Genomic DNA, 27,812 nt, shown 5'->3' with positions numbered 1-27,812 from the left:
TTATATGATCAGTGGTCAACACAGAACCAACTAAGCACGGACCGACGCAGGCGTCTTTTGGACTTGTGCTGTCCAGCCCGGCCTTGATTTCAACGTCCATGGACATTCATTTTTGGTCAGGTTCAGACCGGACCAAATCTGAGCCAATCATAGACATCTATTTTTAACAAGTTTGGATAGCACAGCACAGTAGAACACAGCAGAGTACATTACAGTACAGTAGAACACAGTAGAGTACATTACAGTACAGTAGAGCACACTACATTACAGTACAGTAGAACACAGTAGAGTACATTACAGTACAGTAGAGCACACAGTACATTACAGTACAGTAGAACACAGTAGAGTACATTACAGTACAGTAGAGCACACTACATTACAGTACAGTAGAACACAGTAGAGTACATCACAGTACAGTAGAACACAGCAGAGTACATTACAGTACAGTAGAACACAGCAGAGTACATTACAGTAGAACACAGCAGAGTACATTACAGTAGAACACAGCAGAGTACATTACAGTAGAACACAGCAGAGTACATTACAGTACAGTAGAACACAGCAGAGTACATTACAGTACAGTAGAACACAGCAGAGTACATTACAGTACAGTAGAACACACTACATTACAGTACAGTAGAGCACAGCAGAGTACATTACAGTACAGTAGAACACAGCAGAGTACATTACAGTACAGTAGAACACAGCAGAGTACATTACAGTACAGTAGAACACAGCAGAGTACATTACAGTACAGTAGAACACAGCAGAGTACATTACAGTACAGTAGAACACAGCAGAGTACATTACAGTACAGTAGAACACACTACATTACAGTACAGTAGAGCACAGCAGAGTACAGTACATGAAAGAAAAGTGGTTTAGTACAGTAGAATATAGTATAATGTACTGTATTTTACCCTCATGTACTCTACTGAATTAAACTGTACTGTACTGCACTCTACTGTACTCTAGTGTACTCTACTAAATTAAACTATACTGTACTCTGTGCTCTAGTGTGCTCTACTGTACTGAATTAAACTGTACTATATTGTACTCTACTGTACTGAATTAAACTGTACAGTATTGTACTCTACTGTACTGAATTAAACTGTATTGTATTGTACTCTACTGTACTGAATTAAACTGTACAGTATTGTACTCTACTGTACTGAATTAAACTGTATTGTATTGTACTCTACTGTACTGAATTAAACTCTACTGTCCTCTGTACCGTAATATACTGTGCTCTACTGTACTGTGCTGTTCAAACTTGTGAAACATAGCCTAGACGTCTATGATTTGTTCAGATTTGGTCTGGTCCGGACTGACCCAATGTGTACTTGCTTGGGGGTGGAGAGCATTAGAATAATTTACATTAACCTTTACATTTTGGTCATTCAGCAGACTCTCTTGTCCAGAGTAACTTCCAGTTAGTGCATTCAACTAAGGTTGATAAACAACAACATCTCAAAGACATAGCAAGAAAAACATATTTCTGTAACCGTTACTGAGAATGTTCTTGTAGTTGAACTGGTTTGTTGGTTTATTCCATTTGTTGGACCACTTTGGACGCCATTGCTGCCCGTTTTAAAGCTTTTGAAAAAGCTTACATAAGTGACTGACAGATTGGAGCAATAAGAAATATATGTTGCAATCTTCACTTGGCTCCTCTTTCTTATATTAAATGGATTTTTTGCGATATAACGCAAACTTCATTGAGAATGTACAGTATGTGCAGTTTAAATCAATGACCAAAATGACGTCATCTTCAACTCATTCAGAATTGTATACATATTTTCAAAGTCAACTGAAAATGAACCCGAATTCCACCTCCGGATAATACGACTTTTCAACATCCGGACAATACAGTACCGGACTTAAGTTTGGACACACCTACTCATCCACCCGTTGCAGACTCTGGAGAAAGCGTTCCTACAGCTGTGTGAGATGTCTGACTGTTGACTGCTTTCCCAGTAGGCACAATTATATTGAAAAGACGTCTAAAATTTTTCCAGATGTTCATTTTAGGTTCTGAATGAAAGATGAAAATACATACAGTACCAGTCAAACGTTCCATATGTGTTATTTCATAGTTGTAATGTCTTCACTATTATTCTACAATGTAGAAAATCGTAAAAATAAAGAAAAACCCTTGAATGAGTAGGCGTGTCCACACGTTTGACTGGTACTGTATGTATTTTCACCTTTCATTCAGAACCTAAAATGAACATCTGGAAAATATGTTTTTAAGACGTCTTTTCAATATAATTTTGATTACTGGGAAGGCAGTCAGACGTCAACAGTCAGACGTCAACAGTCAGACGTCAACAGTCAGACGTCAACAGTCAGACGTCAACAGTCAGACGTCAACAGTCAGACGTCAACAGTCAGACGTCAACAGTCAGACGTCTCACAAAGCTTTTTCCAAAGTCTGCAGTGATTGGATGGTAGGAGGCAATATGGTCAATGTAGGGCTACTGCCTGCCGAACATTGTTGTCTAGTGGTAACACTCCTGGCATCAGTCACATTAAATAGACTCTAATATAAACCACCATTCAATCCCTGCTTCTACTATACTCCCGCTTGCCTGTCCACCTGTCTCCCCCTTCTGTTTCCAACTGTCTGAATACAGTGCGAAATGTACAAAATATTCTTATAAGTAAATTGTATACACTGTTGTTGGCTACTCACCGCAGCACTGTTCTGTTTCATCAAGGTTTCTGGTTCCCCCTCGGCCAACATTCGGCCATTCCTCATCAGACCCACCTGGAGAGATAGAAAACAGCAGTCATTAAAAATGGAGTTTTGAGGAATGAGGCGAGGAGAGAGGATGCGAGGAATCAAGGAAAGATGAATTAAGAAAGAGCCTTAGTCATAAAATATTTGTACTGGTAAGACTTGTTTTAGTATGACAGGTGAGGACAGGTTTATTGTGACAGGTGAGGACAGGTTTATTGTGACAGGTGAGGACAGGTTTATTATGACAGGAGAGGACAGGTTTATTGTGACAGGTGAGGACAGGTTTATTGTGACAGGTGAGGACAGGTTTATTGTGACAGGTGAGGACAGGTTTAGTATGACAGGTGAGGACAGGTTAGTATGACAGGAGAGGACAGGTTTATTGTGACAGGTGAGGACAGTTTTATTGTGACAGGTGAGGACAGGTTTAGTATGACAGCTGAGGACAGGTTTATTGTGACAGGTGAGGACAGGTTTATTATGACAGGAGAGGACAGGTTTATTGTGACAGGTGAGGACAGGTTTATTATGACAGGTGAGGACAGGTTTAGTATGACAGGTGAGGACAGGTTTAGTATGACAGGTGAGGATAGGTTTAGCATGACAGGTGAGGACAGGTTTAGTATGACAGGTGAGGATAGGTTTATTATGACAGGTGAGGACAGTTTTACATGTGACAGGTGAGGACAGGTTTAGTATGACAGGTGAGGACAGGTTTATTATGACAGGTGAGGACAGGTTTATTGTGACAGGTGAGGACAGGTTTATTGTGACAGGTGAGGACAGGTTTATTGTGACAGGAGAGGACAGGTTTATTATGACAGGTGAGGACAGGTTTAGTATGACAGGTGAGGACAGTTTTAGTATGACAGGTGAGAACAGGTTTGTCACCTTCATCTTCACCGTCATCATGTCACCTTTCCTATTGGTCAAAACATAATCCGAAATAAAACCAAATCAAACCACAAATGCATCCAACAAGTTTGTAGAGTTTGGGGCGACCGGTAGCCCCAGTTGCTGGATTGAATCCTCGAGCTGACAAGGTAAAACTCTGTCGTTGTGCCCCTGAACAAGGCAGTAACCCACTGTTCCCCGGTAGGCCGTCGTAAATAAGAATTTGTTCTTAACTGACTTGCCTAGTTAAATAAAGGTTCAATTAAAAAATTACATTTAGAGACACAAGCTGGATGTAGTCAATGTGTGCAAGGAATATGTGACCAATTCTAAAACGTTTGACTACTTTAATACACTATTAGTGAATTTGTTCAAATACTTATGACATCTTTAAATGGGGGGACTAGATACATAAAGAGCTTTCATTTCTCAACAGTAAAGCAGATATGTATTAAAATACCCTCAAATAAAGGTGTCATTCATACTGTCACCCCACATTAAACATTTGATTCCAAATCCAGTATAGAGACTGTTATAGAGTATAGAGACAGTATAGAGTATAGAGACAGTATAGAGACTGTTATAGAGTATAGAGACAGTATAGAGACTGCTACAGAGTATAGAGGCAGAATAGAGACTGTTATAGAGTATAGAGACAGTATAGAGACTGTTATAGAGTATAGAGACAGTATAGAGACTGTTATAGAGTATAGAGACAGTATAGAGACTGTTATAGAGTATAGAGACAGTATAGAGACTGTTATAGAGTATAGAGACTGCTACAGAGTATAGAGACAGTATAGAGACTGTTATAGAGTATAGAGACAGTTATAGAGTATAGAGACAGTATAGAGACTGTTAGAGTATAGAGACAGTATAGAGTCTGTTATAGAGTATAGAGACAGTATAGAGACTGTTATAGAGTATAGAGACAGTATAGAGACTGTTATAGAGTATAGAGACAGTATAGAGACTGTTATAGAGTATAGAGACAGTATAGAGACTGTTATAGAGTATAGAGAGAGTATATCGGCTGTTAAAGAGTATAGAGACAGTATATAGTCTGTTATAGAGTATAGAGACAGTATAGAGACTGTTATAGAGTATAGAGACAGTATAGAGACTGTTATAGAGTATAGAGAGAGTATATCGGCTGTTAAAGAGTATACAGTATATAGTCTGTTATAGAATATAGAGACAGTATAAAGACTGTTATAGAGTATAGAAACAGTATATAGTCTGTTAAAGAGTAAAGAGACAGTATAGAGGCTGTTATAGAGTATAGAGACAGTATATAGTATGTTATAGAGTATAGAGACTGTTATAGAATATAGAGACAGTACAGAGACTGTTATAGAGTATAGAGACAGTATAGAGCCTGTTGTAGTGCATATATACAGTATAGAGACTGTTATAGAGAATAGAGACAGTATAGAGACTGTTATAATGCATAGAGATAGTATAGAGACTGTTATAGAGTATAGAGAAAGTATAGAGACTGTTATAATGCATAGAGATAGTATAGAGACTTATAGAGTATAGAGAAAGTATAGAGACTGTTATAATGCATAGAGATAGTATAGAGACTTATAGAGTATAGAGAAAGTATAGAGACTGTTATAGAGTATAGAGACAGTATAGAGACTGTTATAGAGTATAGAGAAAGTATAGAGACTGTTATAGAGTATAGAGATAGTATAGAGTATGTTATAGAGTATAGAGACAGTATAGAGACTGTTATAGAGTATAGAGACTGTTATAGAGTATAGAGACAGTATAGAGTCTGTTATAGAGAATAGAGACAGTATAGAGACTGTTATAATGCATAGAGATAGTATAGAGGCTGTTATAGAGTATAGAGAAAGTATAGAGACTGTTATAGAGTATAGAGACAGTATAGAGACTGTTATAGAGTATAGAGAGAGTATATCGGCTGTTAAAGAGTAAAGAGACAGTATAGAGGCTGTTATAGAGTATAGAGACAGTATATAGTATGTTATAGAGTATAGAGACTGTTATAGAATATAGAGACAGTACAGAGACTGTTATAGAGTATAGAGACAGTATAGAGCCTGTTGTAGTGCATATATACAGTATAGAGACTGTTATAGAGAATAGAGACAGTATAGAGACTGTTATAATGCATAGAGATAGTATAGAGACTGTTATAGAGTATAGAGAAAGTATAGAGACTGTTATAATGCATAGAGATAGTATAGAGACTGTTATAGAGTATAGAGAAAGTATAGAGACTGTTATAGAGTATAGAGACAGTATAGAGACTGTTATAGAGTATAGAGAAAGTATAGAGACTGTTATAGAGTATAGAGACAGTATAGAGTATGTTATAGAGTATAGAGACTGGTATAGAATATAGAGACAGTACAGATACTGTTATAGAGTATAGAGACAGTATAGAGGCTGTTATAGAGTATAGAGACAGTATAGAGACTGTTATAGAGTATAGAGACTGTTATAGAGTATAGAGACAGTATAGAGTCTGTTATAGAGAATAGAGACAGTATAGAGACTGTTATAATGCATAGAGATAGTATAGAGACTGTTATAGAGTATAGAGAAAGTATAGAGACTGTTATAGAGTATAGAGACAGTATATAGTATGTTATAGAGTATAGAGACTGTTATAGAATATAGAGACAGTACAGAGACTGTTATAGAGTATAGAGACAGTATAGAGCCTGTTATAGAGTATAGAGACAGTATAGAGTCTGTTATAGAGAATAGAGACAGTATAGAGACTGTTATAGAGTATAGAGATAGTATAGAGACTGTTATAGAGTATAGAGACAGTATAGAGTATGTTATAGAGTATAGAGACTGTTATAGAATATAGAGACAGTACAGAGACTGTTATAGAGAATAGAGACAGTATAGAGACTGTTAGAGTATAGAGACAGTATAGAGACTGTTATAGAGTATAGAGACTGTTATAGAGTATAGAGACAGTATAGAGACTGTTATAGAGTATAGAGAGAGTATATAGTCTGTTATAAAATATAGAGACAGTATATAGTCTGCTATAGAATATAGAGACAGTATAGAGACTGTTATAGATTATAGAGACAATATAGAGACTGTTATAAAGTATAGCGGCAGTATATAAACTGTTATAGAGTATAGAGACAGTATAGAGACTGTTATAGAGTATAGAGGCAGAATAGAGACTGTTATAGATTATATAGACAGTATAGAGACAACCAATGTTTGCTCAAATGAACCTCTAAGCAGCTATGAAAACATATGGCATGTACGTATATAGAGTAGGGAGTTGTCTATCAGTTAATGTATAGAGACAGTATAGAGACCGCTATAGAGTATAGAGACAGTATAGAGACAGTATAGAGTATAGAGACTGCTACAGAGTATAGAGGCAGAATAGAGACTGTTATAGAGTATTGAGACAGTATAGAGACAGTATAGAGACTGTTTTAGTGCATAGAGACAGCATAGAGACAACCAATGTTTGCTCAAATGAACCTCTAAGCAGCTATGAAAACATATGGCATGTACGTATATAGAGTAGGGAGTTGTCTATCAGTAGGGAGTTGTCTATCAGTAGGGAGTTGTCTATCAGTAGGGAGTTGTCTATCAGTAGGGAGCTGTCTATCAGTAGGGAGCTGTCTATCAGTAGGTAGTTGTCTATCAGTAGGGAGTTGTCTATCATTAGGTAGCTGTCTATCAGTAGGGAGTTGTCTATCAGTAGGGAGTTGTCTATCAGTAGGGAGTTGTCTATCAGTAGGGAGTTGTCTATCAGTAGGGAGTTGTCTATCAGTAGGGAGCTGTCTATCAGTAGTAGGAGTTGTCTATCAGTAGGTAGCTGTCTATCAGTAGGGAGTCTATCATTAGGTAGCTCTATCAGTAGGGAGTTGTCTATCAGTAGGGAGTTGTCTATCAGTAGGGAGTTGTCTATCAGTAGGGAGTTGTCTATCAGTAGGGAGCTGTCTATCAGTAGGGAGCTGTCTATCAGTAGGGGTCTATCATTAGGTAGCTGTCTATCAGTAGGGAGTTGTCTATCATTAGGTAGCTGTCTATCAGTAGGGGGAGTTGTCTATCAGTCTATCAGTAGGGAGTTGTCTATCAGGGGAGTTGTCTATCAGTAGGGAGTTGTCTATCAGTAGGTAGCTGTCTATCAGTAGGGAGTTGTCTATCAGTAGGTAGCTGTCTATCAGTAGGGAGTTGTCTATCAGTAGGGAGTTGTCTATCAGTAGGTAGCTGTCTATCAGTAGGTAGTTGTCTATCAGTAGGTAGCTGTCTATCAGTAGGGAGCTGTCTATCAGTAGGTAGCTGTCTATCAGTAGGTAGCTGGTAGGTAGCTGTCTATCAGTTGTCTATCATTAGGTAGCTGTCTATCAGTAGGTAGCTGTCTATCAGTAGGTAGTTGTCTATCAGTAGGGAGTTGTCTATCATTAGGTAGCTGTCTATCAGTAGGGAGTTGTCTATCAGTAGGGAGTTGTCTATCAGTAGGTAGCTGTCTATCAGTAGGGAGTTGTCTATCATTAGGTAGCTGTCTATCAGTAGGGAGTTGTCTATCAGTAGGTCTGTCTATCAGTAGGGAGTTGTCTATCAGTAGGGAGTTGTCTATCAGTAGGGAGTTGTCTATCAGTAGGTAGCTGTCTATCAGTAGGGAGTTGTCTATCAGTAGGTAGCTGTCTATCAGTAGGGAGTTGTCTATCAGTAGGGAGTTGTCTATCAGTAGGTAGTTGTCTATCAGTAGGTAGCTGTCTATCAGTAGGGAGTTGTCTATCAGTAGGTAGCTGTCTATCAGTAGGGAGTTGTCTATCATTAGGTAGGTCTATCACTAGGGAGTTGTCTATCAGTAGGTAGCTGTCTATCAGTAGGGAGTTGTCTATCAGTAGGGAGTTGTCTATCAGTAGGTAGCTGTCTATCAGTAGGGAGTTGTCTATCAGTAGGGAGTTGTCTATCAGTAGGTAGCTGTCTATCAGTAGGGAGTTGTCTATCAGTAGGTAGTTGTCTATCAGTAGGTAGTTGTCTATCAGTAGGTAGCTGTCTATCAGTAGGGAGTTGTCTATCAGTAGGGAGTTGTCTATCAGTAGGTAGCTGTCTATCAGTAGGTAGTTATCATGTATATAGACTGTATCTTACCACGTTGGCTTGCCTGGCCTCCTCTATGTAGTGTCTATCAGTAGGTAGTTATCATGTATATAGACTGAATCTTACCACGTTGGCTTGCCTGGCCTCCTCTATGTAGTGTCTATCAGTAGGTAGTTATCATGTATATAGACTCTATCTTACCACGTTGGCTTGCCTGGCCTCCTCTATGTAGTGAGTGGTGATGACGACTGATACTTTTCCAGTTTTCACAATCTCTACTAGATGCTGCCAGATCCTACAGGGACACATGACACAACTCAGTTTAAAAGCACATCCTATGGTCCCAAATGGCACCCTATTCTCTATAAAGTGCACTTTTAATAACCAGGGCCCTGGTCTAAAGTAGTTCACCACATAGGACTCATAGGACTCACATAGCACTCACATCCGTCATCATGAAGTGCTTTGAGAGACTAGTCAAGGACCATATCACCTCCACCCTACCTGACACCCTTGACCCACTCCAATTTGCTTACCGCCCAAATAGGTCCACAGACGATGCAATCTCAACCACACTGCACACTGCACTAACCCAGCTGGACAAGAGGAATACCTATGTGAGAATGCTGTTCATCGACTACAGCTCGGCATTCAACACCATAGTACCCTCCAAGCTCGTCATCAAGCTCGAGACCCTGGGTCTCGACCCCGCCCTGTGCAACTGGGTACTGTACTTCCTGACTGGCCGCCCCCAGGTGGTGAGGGTAGGCAACAACATCTCCTCCCCGCTGATCCTCAACACTGGGGCCCAACAAGGGTGCGTTCTGAGCCCTCTCCTGTACTCCCTGTTCACCCACGACTGCGTGGCCATGCACGCCTCCAACTCAATCATCAAGTTTGCGGACGACACAACAGTGGTAGGCTTGATTACCAACAACGACGAGACGGCCTACAGGGAGGAGGTGAGGGCCCTCGGAGTGTGGTGTCAGGAAAATAACCTCACACTCAACGTCAACAAAACTAAGGAGATGATTGTGGACTTCAGGAAACAGCAGAGGGAACACCCCCATCCACATCGATGGAACAGTAGTGGAGAGGGTAGCAAGTTTTAAGTTCCTCGGCATACACATCACAGACAAACTGAATTGGTCCACTCACACAGACAGCATCGTGAGGAAGGCGCAGCAGCGCCTCTTCAACCTCAGGAGGCTGAAGAAATTCGGCTTGTCACCAAAAGCACTCACAAACTTCTACAGATGCACAATCGAGAGCATCCTGGCGGGCTGTATCACCGCCTGGTATGGCAACTGCACCGCCCTCAACCGTAAGGCTCTCCAGAGGGTAGTGAGGTCTGCACAACGCATCACCGGGGGTAAACTACCTGCCCTCCAGGACACCTACACCACCCGATGCTACAGGAAGGCCATAAAGATCATCAAGGACATCAACCACCCGAGCCACTGCCTGTTCACCCCGCTGTCATCCAGAAGGCGAGGTCAGTACAGGTGCATCAAAGCTGGGACCGAGAGACTGAAAAACAGCTTCTATCTCAAGGCCATCAGACTGTTAAACAGCCACCACTAACATTGAGTGGCTACTGCCAACACACTGTCAATGACACTGACTCTACTCCAGCCACTTTAATCATGGGAATTGATGGGAAATGATGTAAATATATCACTAGCCACTTTAAACAATGCTACCTTATATAATGTTACTTACCCTACATTGTTCATCTCATATGCATACGTTGATACTGTACTCTATATCATCGACTGCATCCTTATGTAATACATGTATCACTAGCCACTTTAACTATGCCACTTGGTTTACATACTTAACTCATATGTATATACTGTACTCGATATCATCTACTGTATCTTGCCTATGCTGCTCTGTACCATCACTCATTCATATATCCTTATGTACATATTCTTTATCCTCTTACACTGTGTATAAGACAGTAGTTTTTTTGGAATTGTTAGTTAGATTACTTGTTCGTTATTACTGCATTGTCGGAACTAGAAGCACAAGCATTTCGCTACACTCGCATTAACATCTGCTAACCATGTGTATGTGACAAATAAAATTTGATTTGATTTTGATTTGATTTGATTTAGGGAATAGGGGGCCATCTGGGATGCAGTCTTAGCCTGATGACCTGCCTGGGTTACCTGGAAAACACTGACTTGGTTGGGTTTTCTTTATCCTCGAAACATCTCAGAGTGCTAATCTAGGATCAGTTTAGGCTTTTAAATCATAATAAATAAGAGGGGGATCTGATCCTAGATCAGCACTCAAAGGTGTGAGACTGGTCTTTGAAGGCATGAGGTTGGGTACAATAGTTGGGTTTTCAGTTTGGTTTTGGTTGAATGTGAGTGTCCGTGTGTGTGTGTGTGTGTCCAGTACATACTTGGCTCTCAGCACAGGGTCCACCCCGACTGTGGGTTCATCCAGAATCAATAACTGGGGGTTTTGAAGTAAGGCTGCTCCTAGAGACACCCTCCGTTTCTGCCCTCCGCTGTAAACACACACGCACGCACACACGCACACACACACACACACACACACACACACACACACACACACACACACACACACACACACACACACACACACACACACACACACACACCTAAGAGTTACATCCCAGATCTAAGAGTTACTATCCCAGATCTAAGAGTTATTATCCCAGATCTAAGAGTTATTATACCAGATCTAAGAGTTATTATACCTGATGTAAGAGTTATTATACCAGATGTAAGAGTTATTATACCAGATGTAAGAGTTATTACACCAGATGTAAGAGTTATTACACCAGATCTAAGAGTTATTACACCAGATCTAAGAGTTATTACACCAGATCTAGGAGTTACTATACCAGATCTAAGAGTTATTATACCTGATGTAAGAGTTATTATACCAAATCTAAGAGTTATTATCCCAAATCTAAGAGTTATTATCCCAGATCTAAGAGTTATTATCCCAGATCTAAGAGTTATTATCCCAGATCTAAGAGTTATTATCCCAGATCTAAGAGTTATTATCCCAGATCTAAGAGTTATTATCCCAGATCTAAGAGTTATTATCCCAGATCTAAGAGTTATTATCCCAGATCTAAGAGTTATTATCCCAGATCTAAGAGTTATTATACCAGATCTAAGAGTTATTATACCAGATCTAAGAGTTATTATACCAGATCTAAGAGTTATTATACCAGATCTAAGAGTTATTATACCAGATCTAAGAGTTACTATCCCAGATCTAAGAGTTATTATACCAGATCTAAGAGTTATTATCCCAGATCTAAGAGTTACTATACCAGATCTAAGAGTTACTATACCAGATCTAAGAGTTACTATCCCAGATCTAAGAGTTATTATCCCAGATCTAAGAGTTATTATCCCAGATCTAAGAGTTATTATCCCAGATCTAAGAGTTATTATCCCAGATCTAAGAGTTATTATACCAGATCTAAGAGTTATTATACCAGATCTAAGAGTTATTATACCAGATCTAAGAGTTATTATACCAAATCTAAGAGGTATTATACCAGATCTAAGAGTTACTCTCCCAGATCTAAGAGTTATTATCCCAGATCTAAGAGTTATTATCCCAGATCTAAGAGTTATTATCCCAGATCTAAGAGTTACTATACCAGATCTAAGAGTTACTATACCAGATCTAAGAGTTACTATACCAGATCTAAGAGTTACTATACCAGATCTAAGAGTTACTATCCCAGATCTAAGAGTTATTATCCCAGATCTAAGAGTTATTATCCCAGATCTAAGAGTTATTATACCAGATCTAAGAGTTATTATACCAGATCTAAGAGTTATTATACCAGATCTAAGAGTTATTATCCCAGATCTAAGAGTTATTATACCTGATGTAAGAGTTATTATACCAGATCTAAGAGTTATTATACCAGATCTAAGAGTTATTATACCAGATCTAAGAGTTACTCTCCCAGATCTAAGAGTTATTATCCCAGATCTAAGAGTTATTATCCCAGATCTAAGAGTTATTATCCCAGATCTAAGAGTTATTATCCCAGATCTAAGAGTTATTATCCCAGATCTAAGAGTTATTATACCAGAATGTAAGAGTTATTATCCCAAATCTAAGAGTTATTATCCCAAATCTAAGAGTTATTATACCCAGATCTAAGAGTTATTACACCAGATCTAGGAGTTACTATACCAGATCTAAGAGTTATTATACCAGATGTAAGAGTTATTATACCAAATCTAAGAGTTATTATCCCAGATCTAAGAGTTATTATCCCAGATCTAAGAGTTATTATCCCAGATCTAAGAGTTATTATCCCAGATCTAAGAGTTATTATCCCAGATCTAAGAGTTATTATACCTGATCTAAGAGTTATTATACCAGATCTAAGAGTTATTATCCCAGATCTAAGAGTTATTATCCCAGATCTAAGAGTTATTATACCTGATGTAAGAGTTATTATACCTGATGTAAGAGTTATTATACCAGATCTAAGAGTTATTATACCAGATCTAAGAGTTACTATACCAGATCTAAGAGTTACTATACCAGATCTAAGAGTTACTATCCCAGATCTAAGAGTTATTATCCCAGATCTAAGAGTTATTATACCAGATCTAAGAGTTATTATACCAGATCTAAGAGTTATTATCCAAGAGTAATCTTCCATCTTTATTCAGATTCCCATGAGCTGATGCCATGACGATAGCTACACAGCAGTTTAACACTGTTCCCGTGTCTATACGGGTCCACACTTCAGTGCTAAATTAACACACTATTTAGTGTTAAGACTTATTTGAATATTTCCCAGGTTGCCTTTCAACTAAATTGTAGAGTTACAACCCATGACTGTATTTGTTAGTGACAAAGGGTATAGTTGTTGCATTAATTCATTTTTTAGTCCTGTGGCCTTCACCAAGTGAAATCCTAAGCCAGTGATGGGCAACTTCTAAACTAATCGTAAGCTCATTTACTGCAATTCTACACATTTTGCCTTGATTACTACAAGTTTAAATAGCTGGCCGCTAGACTAACTTACCAATCTAAATTGGTTAGCTAACATGGGCAAATTGAGTGACAATCAGAGCTTGACATAACAAGTGGAACCCTGACCTGTTCACCGGACGTGCTATCTATCCCAGACCTGCTGTTTTCAACTCTCTAGAGACAGCAGGAGTGGTAGAGATACTCTGAATGACCGGATATGAAGATCCAACTGACATTTACTCCTGAGGTGCTGACCTGTTGCACCCTCTACAACCACTGTGATTATTATTATTTTACCCTGCTGGTCATCTATGAACATTTGAACATCTTGGCCATGTTCTGTTATAATCTCCACCCGGCACAGCCAGAAGAGGACTGGCCACCCCCCAGAGCCTGGTTCCTCTCTACCCAGTACAGCCAGAAGAGGACTGGCCACCCCTCATAGCCTGGTTCCTCTCTAGGTTTCTTCCTAGGTTTTGGCCTTTCTAGGGAGTTTATCCTAGCCACCGGGCTTCTACACCTGCATTGCTTGCTGTTTGGGGTTGTAGGCTGGGTTTCTGTACAGCACTTTGAGATATCAGCTGACGTACGACGGGCTATATAAATACATTTGATTGATTGATTGATTGAAGTGAAGAACTGTTAATCCACATGGGCCGCCAGTTGCCCATCCCTGTCCTAAGTGACTAAGTCATTAAATACAAATGATTTAAAGGGATACTTCGGGATTTTGGCAATGCTAGTAGATTCCCATAGAGTTCCAGTCATTGTGCTAATTTTAGTGGCTCGCGAAACTACCTCTAACGTCCTTCATACTGGACACAGAGACATAAAAACATAAAGGGCCTCTGCCAAAATCCTGAAGTATCCCTTTAATTTCTTAATGCCTTATTTTGAAGGCTTAATTTGACCCTGATACAGTAGCCTATAACTCATGGTTTACAGGCCACATCAAGTTCTGCAAGTCACATTATGCTGGCTTACAAAGTGATGTGTCATTCCTATTGATATCCAGCCAGAACAGGGGATATCCAAAATGTAGAATTTTTATTCACCTGCAACTGCCAGAGTTGGGAAGACTAAAATATCAGACTACCTAAAGCAATAAACTGGAACAACCATTTCAGCAACTCTGGTTATTAACACCAACACTGGGGTTATTAACACCAACTCTGGGGTTATTAACACCAACTCTGGGGTTATTAACACCAACTCTGGGGTTATTAACACCAACTCTGGGGTTATTAACACCAACTCTGGGGTTATTAACACCAACACTGGGGTTATTAACACCAACACTGGGGTTATTAACACCAACACTGGGGTTATTAACACCAACACTGGGGTTATTAACACCAACACTCTGGTTATTAACACCAACACTGGGGTTATTAACACCAACTCTGGGGTTATTAACACCAACACTGGGGTTATTAACACCAACACTGGGGTTATTAACACCAACACTGGGGTTATTAACACCACCACTGGGGTTATTAACACCAACACTCTGGTTATTAACACCAACACTCTGGTTATTAACACCAACACTCTGGTTATTACCACCAACACTCTGGTTATTACCACCAACACTCTGGTTATTACCACCAACACTCTGGTTATTACCACCAACACTGGGGTTATTAACACCAACACTGGGGTTATTAACACCAACACTGGGGTTATTAACACCAACACTGGGGTTATTAACACCAACACTGGGGTTATTAACACCACCGAGTGTTAATTTAACTCCTGAATCAACACTAGAAATGTTACCCTGAATAATCACCGCCAGGTAATACTGGCCAGTTTGCTGTGTACTCTTACTGTTACAGCTAAGAGTAATAAGCAATCATTGAGGAGTTGTTTTGATGGAAGTGAGGGAGCCTTCTTTTTGGCATTGACATCTTGGCAAATGTCTGTTGCATAACACCTACTGAGTTTCAGACAGGGCGGGCATTTTTACATGACAGAAGCCCGTGACAAACAAACATAAACCTCCTCAGGGGGAAACAGTTTCCTTCTCTTTCTCTCTCTCTTGGTTGTAGTGTACTTTTCCCCCAGATCAAAATGAGATATACTGAGTCCCAAACGGCACTCTATTTCCTATGTAGTGCACTACTGGTCAAAAGTAGTGCACTATACTGGGGATATGGTCCCATTTGGGACTCAGCCATAGTCTAGACACAGGGGAAGGAGACCCCCTATAGACCAACTGGAGAGCCCAAAATGTTTGAAATGTCCCTTTCCACCTCTTTCTCCAAATCATTAACTACAGGACAGTATCAGAAGACATGTGCATAAGTACCAAGTGCTGCTTATCTTTGGGACAGGTGTAGTTTGTAATTTATTTATCATTTTAAATGGAATATCATAATTTTTGGGGCATTAGTGGGAATAGTTTCCCATTCACAATTAGCGATGGTCACCCCAAAGTCTTGTTGCCATGCCGTTTCCCACCACAGAACACCAGAACATGGATAAAAAGAGTAGAAACAGCTCACCTGGTTTTACTCTGTGATTTGACTTTTAGATGTTCAATGATTATTTAAAAATAAAAAGTTTCACCATATTAAAAGAGGTCAGTTCACGTAACAAGGTGGACCTTAAAATGAGGGACAGAAGTAAATGAATCACTAATAACAATAAATAAATAATAATCTTCTGAAATGACTGTCAAAACAACAACATAAACTAGGACTTTACAATGATGGTGAAACTTGGAGAAATGTTGGGGTTAAGTGTGTTAACATCTTCCTAGGTGTCACGAGTCCGACCGAGGGTGGTTTCCCTTCCCGGTCGGGTGGCGCTCGGCGGTCGTCGTCACCGGCCTATTAGCTGCCACTGATTGTCTTTCCTCCCCCTCCTTGTATGTTTATTGGTAGCACCTGTTGGTGAATGATTAGTTTGTCTTTATTAGACAGCCAGCCCGCCTGGTTGTTGTGCGGGATTAATGATTGTAACCTTCGGCTCTAATGTAGAGGAACGTGTTTGTTCCTGGTCGTGAAATTTCAGTTGTACCCTTCTCATTCCCCGTGTTTGGGGCCGTTATTATTGTGAGCACCCTGTGGTGCGTTGGTGCATTAAAAGAGCACAGCCTTGCACTCTCTGTCTCCTGCGTCTGACTCCACACCCACGACACCCGGAGCATTACACTAGGGTTGACGGAGGGACATGTCACAATGCAGAATTTTGGCACATTAGTTTGCCTTTATTCACATTAAAAATGAATGTGGTCTATATTAAAGGACACTTCATTTGATATCACAGGCTTTTAAAACTCAATATTGGTGCACAACTTCTACTTAAAATCTAGATAGCAAAGGGCCGTAAAACACACGTATTGGGTGGTACCACCCTGGTGTATGTGCAGCGTTGTTGCTTTTTAAAGGAGCTAGCATGGAGTATTATTTATTCCAGCTCGTAAATAAAATGGCATCGAGTTAACAATGCTCCGAAAGCTGAAGGAAAGGTTTCTGGAAATCCTGGGAACTTTGGGAAAAAGATACTGGAATTTTGCAACCCTAATTACCTGAGTTTTCCAACCAGGCTGCTGTTGTGAGGTAGGTCCAGGAAGTCCACCAGGAAGTCCATGCGTGCCTGGGTGTCCGTAGATGACAGGCCGTGGATCCTTCCGAAGAACGTCAGAGTGTCACTGATAGAAAACTCATTGTACAACGCCAGGTCCTAAAGGAGAAACACAATGTTATGTCATGGTATGTGTTGTGTTTTGGTGTGTTGTGTTAATCAAGTGTTCGGCTGTGAGCTGTGAGTTGAAATCTTGGAAATAGAACCAGGTAATTTTACGCTGAGTAGCGTGAACCTCTCGCGGAGCTGTGCTGCTTATGCCCAGGTTTCATTTAAGTGACAAGGAGAGTCTCATTTCCAGACAAAGTTAAGAGTCTAGTACAGCAGGCCAGTAACACGAGATACCTCTTCTGTACCATGGGGGAAGGGTCAGTGCTATCCCGGATCCTTGGGACATCCCCATCCTAAACGATAACCCTAACCTTAACCCCAACCCCTACCCTAACCCCTAACCTTCCCTTAAATGTCTTAAATTTATATTCATCATCACCAGCACCACCCCAACATCAATGATTTGCAGTAAAAAAAGATAGAGGAAGATAAGTAGACAATTAGTAGACAATTACAAGGCAATGCCTCCTCATAATTGGCTAAAATCACATGATGCACACTGATGATGTCATTGAAAACACATCTTCTGTCACGCCCTGGTCGAAGTATTTTGTGTTTATCTTTATTTATTTGGTCAGGCCAGGGTGTGGCATGGGTTTTTGTATGTGGTGTGTATGTATTGGGATTGTAGCTAGTGGGGTGTTCTAGTTAAGTCTATGGCTGTCTGAAGTGGTTCTCAATCAGAGGCAGGTGTTTATCCTTGTCTCTGATTGGGAACCATATTTAGGCAGCCATATTCTTTGAGTTTGTCGTGGGTGATTGTCCTTAGTGTCTTTGTTCCTTGTTCTGTGTGTATGTGCACCAGTATTAGGCTGTTTCGGGTTTCGTTACGTTTTGTAGGTTTTGTATTTAGATTCGTGTTACGTTTGTTCATTAAACATGGATCGCAATCTACACGCTGCATTTTGGTCTGACTCTCCTTCACACCTAGAAAACCGTTACATCTTCCTCTTTGTTTTACTAGAAAACATAGAAACACTCCATTTTAACATGCTGATGTTCTGGTGGTGCTGGAGATGAACATGAAGTGGACATTTTTTTACAAGTATTAAATTGGTGTACTTTTTAACTCTCTTTTCTCCCCAATTTCGTGATATCCATTTGGTAGTTACAGTCTTGTCCCATCGATGCAACTCCGGTATGGACTCGGGAGAGGCGAAGGTCGAGAGTCATGCGTCCTCCGAAACACGACCCCGCCAAGCCGCACTGCTTTTTGACACGCTGCTCGCTTAACCCGGAAGCCAGCCGCACCAATGTGTCGGAGGAAACACCGTCCAGCTGGCGACCAACGTCGCCCGGCCGCCACCAGGAGTGGCTAGATCGTAACGGGACAAGGACATCCCGGCCGGCCAAACCCTCCCCTAACATGGACGATGCTGGGCCAATTGTGCGCTGCCTCATGGGTCTCCCGGTCGTGGCCAGCTACGACACAGCCTAGGATTGAACCAGAGTCTGTAGTGACGCCTTAGACCGATGCGCCACTCAGAAGGCCCAAGTTTAATTTTTTTTTAAATGTCCCTTTAACCTTAACCCCTTACCCTAACCTTAACCCCTTACCCTAACCTTAACCCCTTACCCTTACCCCAACCTTAACCCAAACCCTAACCTTAACCCCTTACCCTAACCTTAACCCTTACCTAACCCAAACCCTAACCTTAACCCCTTACCCTAACCTTAACCCTTACCCCAACCTTAACCCTTTCCTAACCCTTACCTTAACCTTAACCCCTTACCCTAACCTTAACCCTTACCTAACCCTTACCCCCAACCTTAACCCTTACCCCCTAACCTTACCCCAACCTTAACCCTTACCTAACCCTTACCCTAACCTTAACCCTTACCTAACCCTTACCCCCAACCTTAACCCTTACCCCAACCTTAACCCTTACCTAACCCGAACCCTAACCTTAACCCTTACCTAACCCGAACCCCAACCTTAACCCTTACCTAACCCATGTCCTAACCCATGTTCTGTTATAATCTCCACCCGGCACAGCCAGAAGAGGACACCCCTCATAGCCTGGTTCCTCTCTACGTTTCTTCCTAGGTTTTGGCCTTTCTAGGGAGTTTTTCCTAGCCACCGTGCTTCTACACCTGCATTGCTTGCTGTTTTGGGTTTCAGGCTGGGTTTCTGTACAGCACTTTGAGATATCAGCTGATGTAAGAAGGGCTATATAAATACATTTGATTTGATAACAGTGTACCTGTGGCATGTACCCCACCATCCTCCCAGGGACCTGGTGACCAGGAAATGCGGGCGGCTTCCCCAACACGCTGATGTGCCCTCGGGAGATCTTCAGGGTTCCCAGAATGCATTTCAACAGCGTGGTCTTCCCACACCCACTCGGACCCAGCAGGCCGTAGCTGCAAGGTAAGAGAGAACAGAATTTTGGGTTAAAAAAATTGACATGAGAGCTAAATCATAGATATCTACTGTAGCCCTCAAACTCAACTCTGGACCTCCAGCCAGTTCCACTGCATTATTTCATTGTTCCCCTCTAGTCAGTGACTGATTTAGACCTGGGACAACAGGTGGGTGATTCCCCTCTAGTCAGTGACTGATTTAGACCTGGGACACCAGGTGGGTGATTCCCCTCTAATCAGTGACTGATAGACCTGGGACAACAGGTGGGTGATTCCCCTCTAGTCAGTGACTGATTTAGACCTGGGACAACAGGTGGGTGATTCCCCTCTAGTCAGTGACTGATTTAGACCTGGGACACCAGGTGGGTGATTCCCCTCTAATCAGGCACTGATTTAGACCTGGGACAACAGGTGGGTGATTCCCCTCTAGTCAGTGACAGACCTGGGACACCAGGTGGGTGATTCCCCTTAGGCACTGATTTAGACTGGGACAACAGGTGGGTGATTCCCCTCTAATCAGGCACTGATTTAGACCTGGGACAACAGGTGGGTGATTCCCCTCTAGTCAGTGACTGATTTAGACCTGGGACAACAGGTGGGTGATTCCCCTCTAGTCAGTGACTGATTTAGACCTGGGACAACAGGTGGGTGATTCCCCTCTAGTCAGTGACTGACTTAGACCTGGGACACCAGGTGGGTGATTCCCCTCTAGTCAGTGACTGATTTAGACCTGGGACAACAGGTGGGTGATTCCCCTCTAGTCAGTGACTGATTTAGACCTGGGACAACAGGTGGGTGATTCCCCTCTAGTCAGTGACTGATTTAGACCTGGGACAACAGGTGGGTGATTCCCCTCTAGTCAGTGACTGATTTAGACCTGGGACAACAGGTGGGTGATTCCCCTCTAGTCAGTGACTGACTTAGACCTGGGACAACAGGTGGGTGATTCCCCTCTAGTCAGGGACTGATTTAGACCTGGGACAACAGGTGGGTGTGATTAATGATCAGGTATAACAGAAAGCCAGCAGACTCCAGACCTCGTAGGGTTGAGTACCCCTGTACTATATATAGTATGATAACATTGCTACCCTTATTTCTCACTACGGTCTGACTCTTAATTGTAAGTCGCATACAACTTCCAATGACATCAATGCATGATTCATGTGAAAATCCAAGTGAAGCCTAATTATTACCAGATGCAAGAATGCAATTATGTTGTTTACTTGTTAAAGGTATAGATTATCATTAGGCTGTAAAGGGATAGTTACCCAAATAAAAAAATGACATATTGGTTTCCTCACCAGGGCCGGACTACTGCATTTGGGTTCCTGGAAAACAGCTAACTTCCTGCATTTCAACACATTTTGTGACCTCCAGAGGGCCCACAACCCGCCCCACAACACACACACACAGGCACGTGCCCTATGTGCCTGTTCGGTAATTAGGCCCTGTTTCTTACCCTGTAAGCAGTCTATGGACAAGCTATGATAGCAATCCATGCTTTGGTTTTGTTTACTTGGCCATTGTGTCAAATGTGGCACAAATCCAATGCAAGTCAAAGGTACCTACAGTTTATACTAGTCTTTTCACACTTCATGTCCAAATCATCATAAAGTATCTAAAACTTAATAGTGTCACTCAATTAACTTACTTATATAAGATTTGGACATGAAGCCTGATTTTGTTGTAATGTCAGTGTGGTTTACTAACATGTGTCCCTGTGGTACGGTCAAGTTGAGGTTACTCAGGACTTTGAGTTTCCCGTACGACCGACACACTTCCCGACACCGGATCGCCAAATCCTCCAATCTAGGGGAGGGGGAGGAGCTTCCTGGTCTGCCTTCATCCTTCCTTCTGTCAACTGGAAGAAGAAAAACAAACAAATGTAAAAAAATAATAATAATAATAATAATAATATATATATATATTTTCCCCCGTAATTATCACTTTATTAAGGCAGGAATAGTAGTGAACAACAGGGGGATAAAGATGCAGAATAGCAGTGGGGTCCAGATTAGTACTGTGCTGGTATCAACAGTGTATATATAGCAGCTACTGTTACCCATGGTGGGGTGGTGTATATATAGCAGCCACTGTTACCCATGGTGGGGGGGTGGTGTATATATAGCAGCCACTGTTACCCATGGTGGGGGGGTGGTGTATATATAGCAGCCACTGTTACCCATGCTGGGGTGGTGTGTATATATAGCAGCCACTGTTACCCATGCTGGGGTGGATATATATAGCAGCCACTGTTAACCTCTACACCAGCCTTGAGATTCTGGCAGGTTGACGTTTATTGTCACAAATTGTTGCCCTGGTAGAAGAACTGAGCGATTTCCACTAGATAGTCTAGCTGCCAAGACAAAATTGTCTGTCATAAAAATCTATTTAAAAAAAGCTTTTTGTTCTTAATTTAAGGTTAGGGTTAGGCATTAGGGCTAACAGTGTGGTTAGGGTTAGGCATTAGGGCTAACAGTGTGGTTAAGGTTAGGGTTAGACATTAGGGCTGACAGTGTGGTTAAGGTTAGGGTTAGACATTAGGGCTAACAGTGTGGTTAAGGTTAGGCATTAGGGCTTAACAGTGTGGTTAGGGTTAGACATTAGGGCAACAGTGTGGTTAAGGTTAGGGTTAGGCATTAGGGCTAACAGTGTGGTTAAGGTTAGGGTTAGGGCATTAGGGGGTATTAGGGCTGACAGTGTGGTTAAGGTTAGGGTTAGGACTAACAGTGTGGTAGGGGTTAGGCATTAGGGCTAACAGTGTGGTTAAGGTTAGGGTTAACAGTGTGGTTATTAGGGTTAGGCTTAGGGCTGACAGTGTGGTTAGGGTTAGGCATTAGGGCTAACAGTGTGGTTAAGGTTAGGGTTAGGCATTAGGGCTAACAGTGTGGTTAGGGTTAGGCATTAGGGCTTGTGGTTAGGTTAGGCATTAGGGCTAACAGTGTGGTTAAGGTTAGGTTAGGCATTAGGGCTAACAGTGTGGTTAAGGTTAGGGTTAGGCATTAGGGCTAACAGTGTGGTTAAGGTTAGGGGGCATTAGGGCTAACAGTGTGGTTAAGGTTAGGGTTAGACATTAGGGCTAACAGTGTGGTTAAGGTTAGGGTTAGACATTAGGGCTAACAGTGTGGTTAGGGTTAGGCATTAGGGCTAACAGTGTGGTTAAGGTTAGGGTTAGACATTAGGGCTAACAGTGTGGTTAAGGTTAGGAATTAGGGCTGACAGTGTGGTTAAGGTTAGGCATTAGGGCTAACAGTGTGGTTAAGGTTAGGGTTAGACATTAGGGCTAACAGTGTGGTTAAGGTTAGGCATTAGGGCTAACAGTGTGGTTAAGGTTAGGGTTAGACATTAGGACTAACAGTGTGGTTAGGGTTAGGCATTAGGGCTAACAGTATGGTTAAGGTTAGGCATTAGGGCTAACAGTGTGGTTAAGGTTAGGGTTAGGCATTAGGGCTAACAGTGTGGTTAGGGTTAGGCATTAGGGCTAACAGTGTGGTTAAGGTTAGGCATTAGGGCTAACAGTGTGGTTAAGGTTAGGGTTAGGCATTAGGGCTAACAGTGTGGTTAAGGTTAGGGTTAGGCATTAGGGCTAACAGTGTGGTTAAGGTTAGGGTTAGGCATTAGGGCTAACAGTGTGGTTAGGGTTAGGCATTAGGGCTAACAGTGTGGTTAAGGGGTTAGGCATTAGGGCTAACAGTGTGGTTAAGGTTAGGGTTAGGCATTAGGGCTAACAGTGTGGTTAGGGTTAGGCATTAGGGCTAACAGTGTGGTTAAGGTTAGGCATTAGGGCTAACAGTGTGGTTAAGGTTAGGGTTAGACATTAGGGCTAACAGTGTGGTTAAGGTTAGGGTTAGGCATTAGGGCTAACAGTGTGGTTAAGGTTAGGTTAGGCATTAGGGCTGACAGTGTGGTTAAGGTTAGGCATTAGGGCTAACAGTGTGGTTAGGGTTAGGCATTAGGGCTAACAGTGTGGTTAAGGTTAGGGTTAAACATTAGGGCTAACAGTGTGGTTAAGGTTAGGGTTAGACATTAGGGCTAACAGTGTGGTTACGGTTAGGGTTAGACATTAGGGCTAACAGTGTGGTTAAGGTTAGGGTTAGGCATTAGGGCTAACAGTGTGGTTAAGGTTAGGGTTAGACATTAGGGCTAACAGTGTGGTTAAGTTTAGGGTTAGGAATTAGGGCTAACAGTGTGGTTAGGGTTAGGCATTAGGGCTAACAGTGTGGTTAAGGTTAGGGTTAGACATTAGGGCTAACAGTGTGGTTAAGGTTAGGTTAGGCATTAGGGCTAACAGTGTGGTTAAGGTTAGGGTTAGACATTAGGGCTAACAGTGTGGTTAAGGTTAGGGTTAGACATTAGGGCTAACAGTGTGGTTAAGGTTAGGAATTAGGGCTGACAGTGTGGTTAGGGTTAGGCATTAGGGCTAACAGTGTGGTTAAGGTTAGGGTTAGACATTAGGGCTAACAGTGTGGTTAAGGTTAGGCATTAAGGCTAACAGTGTGGTTAAGGTTAGGGTTAGGAATTAGGGCTAACAGTGTGGTTAAGGTTAGGGTTAGGAATTAGGGCTAACAGTGTGGTTAAGGTTAGGCATTAGGGCTAACAGTGTGGTTAAGGTTAGGCATTAGGGCTAACAGTGTGGTTAAGGTTAGGCATTAGGGCTAACAGTGTGGTTAAGGTTAGGGTTAGGCATTAGGGCTAACAGTGTGGTTAAGGTTAGGGTTAGGAATTAGGGCTGACAGTGTGGTTAAGGTTAGGGTTAGACATTAGGGCTAACAGTGTGGTTAAGGTTAGGGTTAGGCATTAAGGCTAACAGTGTAGTTAGGCTTAGGGCTAACAGTGTGGTTAAGGTTAGGGTTAGGAATTAGGGCTAACAGTGTGGTTAAGGTTAGGCATTAGGGCTAACAGTGTGGTTAAGGTTAGGGTTAGACATTAGGGCTAACAGTGTGGTTAAGGTTAGGGTTAGACATTAGGGCTAACAGTGTGGTTAGGGTTAGGCATTAGGGCTAACAGTGTGGTTAAGGTTAGGATTAGGCATTAGGGCTGACAGTGTGGTTAAGGTTAGACATTAGGGCTAACAGTGTGGTTAAGGTTAGGGTTAGACATTAGGGCTAACAGTGTGGTTAAGGTTAGGAATTAGGGCTGACAGTGTGGTTAGGGTTAGGCATTAGGGCTAACAGTGTGGTTAAGGTTAGGGTTAGACATTAGGGCTAACAGTGTGGTTAAGGTTAGGGTTAGACATTAGGGCTAACAGTGTGGTTAGGGTTAGACATTAGGGCTAACAGTGTGGTTAAGGTTAGGGTTAGGAATTAGGGCTAACAGTGTGGTTAAGGTTAGGGTTAGACATTAGGGCTAACAGTGTGGTTAAGGTTAGGGTTAGACATTAGGGCTAACAGTGTGGTTAAGGTTAGGGTTAGACATTAGGGCTAACAGTGTGGTTAAGGTTAGGCATTAGGGCTAACAGTGTGGTTAGGGTTAGACATTAGGGCTAACAGTGTGGTTAGGTTAGGCATTAGGGCTAACAGTGTGGTTACGGTTAGGGTTAGACATTAGGGCTAACAGTGTGGTTAAGGTTAGGGTTAGGCATTAAGGCTAACAGTGTGGTTAAGGTTAGGGTTAGGCATTAGGGCTAACAGTGTGGATAAGGTTAGGGTTAGACATTAGGGCTAACAGTGTGGTTAGGGTTAGGCATTAGGGCTAACAGTGTGGTTAGGGTTAGGGTTAGACATTAGGGCTAACAGTGTGGTTAAGGTTAGGGTTAGACATTAGGGCTAACAGTGTGGTTAAGGTTAGGGTTAGGAATTAGGGCTGACAGTGTGGTTAAGGTTAGGCATTAGGGCTAACAGTGTGGTTACGGTTAGGGTTAGACATTAGGGCTAACAGTGTGGTTAGGGTTAGATATTAGGGCTAACAGTGTGGTTAAGTTTAGGGTTAGGAATTACTGCTAACAGTGTGGTTAAGGTTAGGCATTAGGGCTAACAGTGTGGTTAAGGTTAGGGTTAGACATTAGGGCTAACAGTGTGGTTAAGGTTAGGGTTAGACATTAGGGCTAACAGTGTGGTTAAGGTTAGGGTTAGGAATTAGGGCTGACAGTGTGGTTAAGGTTAGGCATTAGGGCTAACAGTGTGGTTAAGGTTAGGGTTAAACATTAGGGCTAACAGTGTGGTTAAGGTTAGGGTTAGGCATTAAGGCTAACAGTGTGGTTAGGGTTAGATATTAGGGCTAACAGTGTGGTTAAGTTTAGGTTAGGAATTAGGGCTAACAGTGTGGTTAAGGTTAGGCATTAGGGCTAACAGTGTGGTTAAGGTTAGGGTTAGACATTAGGGCTAACAGTGTGGTTAAGGTTAGGGTTAGACATTAGGGCTAACAGTGTGGTTAGGGTTAGGCATTAGGGCTAACAGTGTGGTTAAGGTTAGGGTTAGACATTAGGGCTAACAGTGTGGTTAAGGTTAGGGTTAGACATTAGGGCTAACAGTGTGGTTAGGTTAGGCATTAGGGCTAACAGTGTGGTTAAGGTTAGGGTTAGACATTAGGGCTAACAGTGTAGTTAAGGTTAGGAATTAGGGCTGACAGTGTGGTTAGGGTTAGGCATTAGGACTAATAGTGTGGTTAAGGTTAGGGTTAGACATTAGGGCTAACAGTGTGGTTAAGGTTAGGCATTAAGGCTAACAGTGTGGTTAAGGTTAGGGTTAGACATTAGGGCTAACAGTGTGGTTAGGTTAGAATTAGGGCTAACAGTGTGGTTAAGGTTAGGCATTAGGGCTAACAGTGTGGTTAAGGTTAGGGTTAGACATTAGGGCTAACAGTGTGGTTAGGGTGAGGCATTAGGGCTGACAGTGTGGTTAAGGTTAGGCATTAGGGCTAACAGTGGTTAAGGTTAGGGTTAGACATTAGGGCTAACAGTGTGGTTAAGGTTAGGGTTAGGCATTAGGGCTAACAGTGTGGTTAAGGTTAGGGTTAGGCATTAGGGCTAACAGTGTGGTTAAGTTAGGCATTAGGGCTAACAGTGTGGTTAGGTTAGGCATTAGGGCTAACAGTGTGGTTAAAGTTAGGGTTAGGCATTAGGGCTAACAGTGTGGTTAAGGTTAGGCATTAGGGCTAACAGTGTGGTTAAGGATAGGGTTAGGCATTAGGGCTAACAGTGTGGTTAAGGTTAGGGTTGGACATTAGGGCTGACAGTGTGGTTAAGGTTAGGGTTAGACATTAGGGCTAACAGTGTGGTTAAGGTTAGGGTTAGACATTAGGGCTAACAGTGTGGTTAAGGTTAGGGTTAGGAATTAGGGCTGACAGTGTGGTTAAAGTTAGGCATTAGGGCTAACAGTGTGGTTAAGGTTAGGCATTAGGGCTAACAGTGTGGTTAAGGATAGGGTTAGACATTAGGGCTAACAGTGTGGTTAAGGTTAGGGTTAGACATTAGGGCTAACAGTGTGGTTACGGTTAGGGTTAGACATTAGGGCTAACAGTGTGGTTAAGGTTAGGTTAGGCATTAAGGCTAACAGTGTGGTTAAGGTTAGGGTTAGACATTAGGGCTAACAGTGTGGTTAAGTTTAGGTTAGGAATTAGGGCTAACAGTGTGGTTAGGGTTAGGCATTAGGGCTAACAGTGTGGTTAAGGTTAGGGTTAGACATTAGGGCTAACAGTGTGGTTAAGGTTAGGTTAGGCATTAGGGCTGACAGTGTGGTTAAGGTTAGGGTTAGACATTAGGGCTAACAGTGTGGTTAAGGTTAGGGTTAGACATTAGGGCTAACAGTGTGGTTAAGGTTAGGAATTAGGGCTGACAGTGTGGTTAGGGTTAGGCATTAGGGCTAACAGTGTGGTTAAGGTTAGGGTTAGACATTAGGGCTAACAGTGTGGTTAAGGTTAGGTATTAAGACTAACAGTGTGGTTAAGGTTAGGGTTAGACATTAGGGCTAACAGTGTGGTTAAGGTTAGGGTTAGGAATTAGGGCTAACAGTGTGGTTAAGGTTAGGCATTAGGGCTAACAGTGTGGTTAGGTTAGGCATTAGGGCTAACAGTGTGGTTAAGGTTAGGCATTAGGGCT

The 27,812-nt window shown here is 41.9% G+C and overlaps 1 protein-coding gene across 2 annotated transcripts in view; it reads right to left on the bottom strand.

Annotated features, from left to right (window-relative positions):
- LOC112253571 (ABC transporter G family member 23-like) overlaps positions 1 to 27,812 on the bottom strand; it is a 59,967-nt gene that overhangs the window by 16,340 nt on the left and 15,815 nt on the right. For both annotated transcript variants that reach the window (XM_042315634.1, XM_042315635.1), the window contains exons 2-7: positions 21,488 to 21,638; positions 19,618 to 19,777; positions 17,247 to 17,401; positions 11,124 to 11,231; positions 8,912 to 9,005; positions 2,696 to 2,770 (exon numbers count right to left, since the gene is read on the bottom strand). In XM_042315634.1, the coding sequence (XP_042171568.1) occupies positions 2,696 to 2,770; positions 8,912 to 9,005; positions 11,124 to 11,231; positions 17,247 to 17,401; positions 19,618 to 19,777; positions 21,488 to 21,638 (743 nt within the window). The remainder of the gene's footprint in view (positions 1 to 2,695; positions 2,771 to 8,911; positions 9,006 to 11,123; positions 11,232 to 17,246; positions 17,402 to 19,617; positions 19,778 to 21,487; positions 21,639 to 27,812) is intronic.

Source organism: Oncorhynchus tshawytscha, unplaced genomic scaffold (genome assembly GCF_018296145.1).
Source record: "Oncorhynchus tshawytscha isolate Ot180627B unplaced genomic scaffold, Otsh_v2.0 Un_contig_4883_pilon_pilon, whole genome shotgun sequence".
In the NCBI taxonomy this organism is placed as follows: Eukaryota; Metazoa; Chordata; class Actinopteri; order Salmoniformes; family Salmonidae; genus Oncorhynchus; species Oncorhynchus tshawytscha.
The sequence above is the reverse complement of the archived record's forward strand: the minus strand, read 5'-3'. Positions and strand labels throughout refer to the sequence as shown.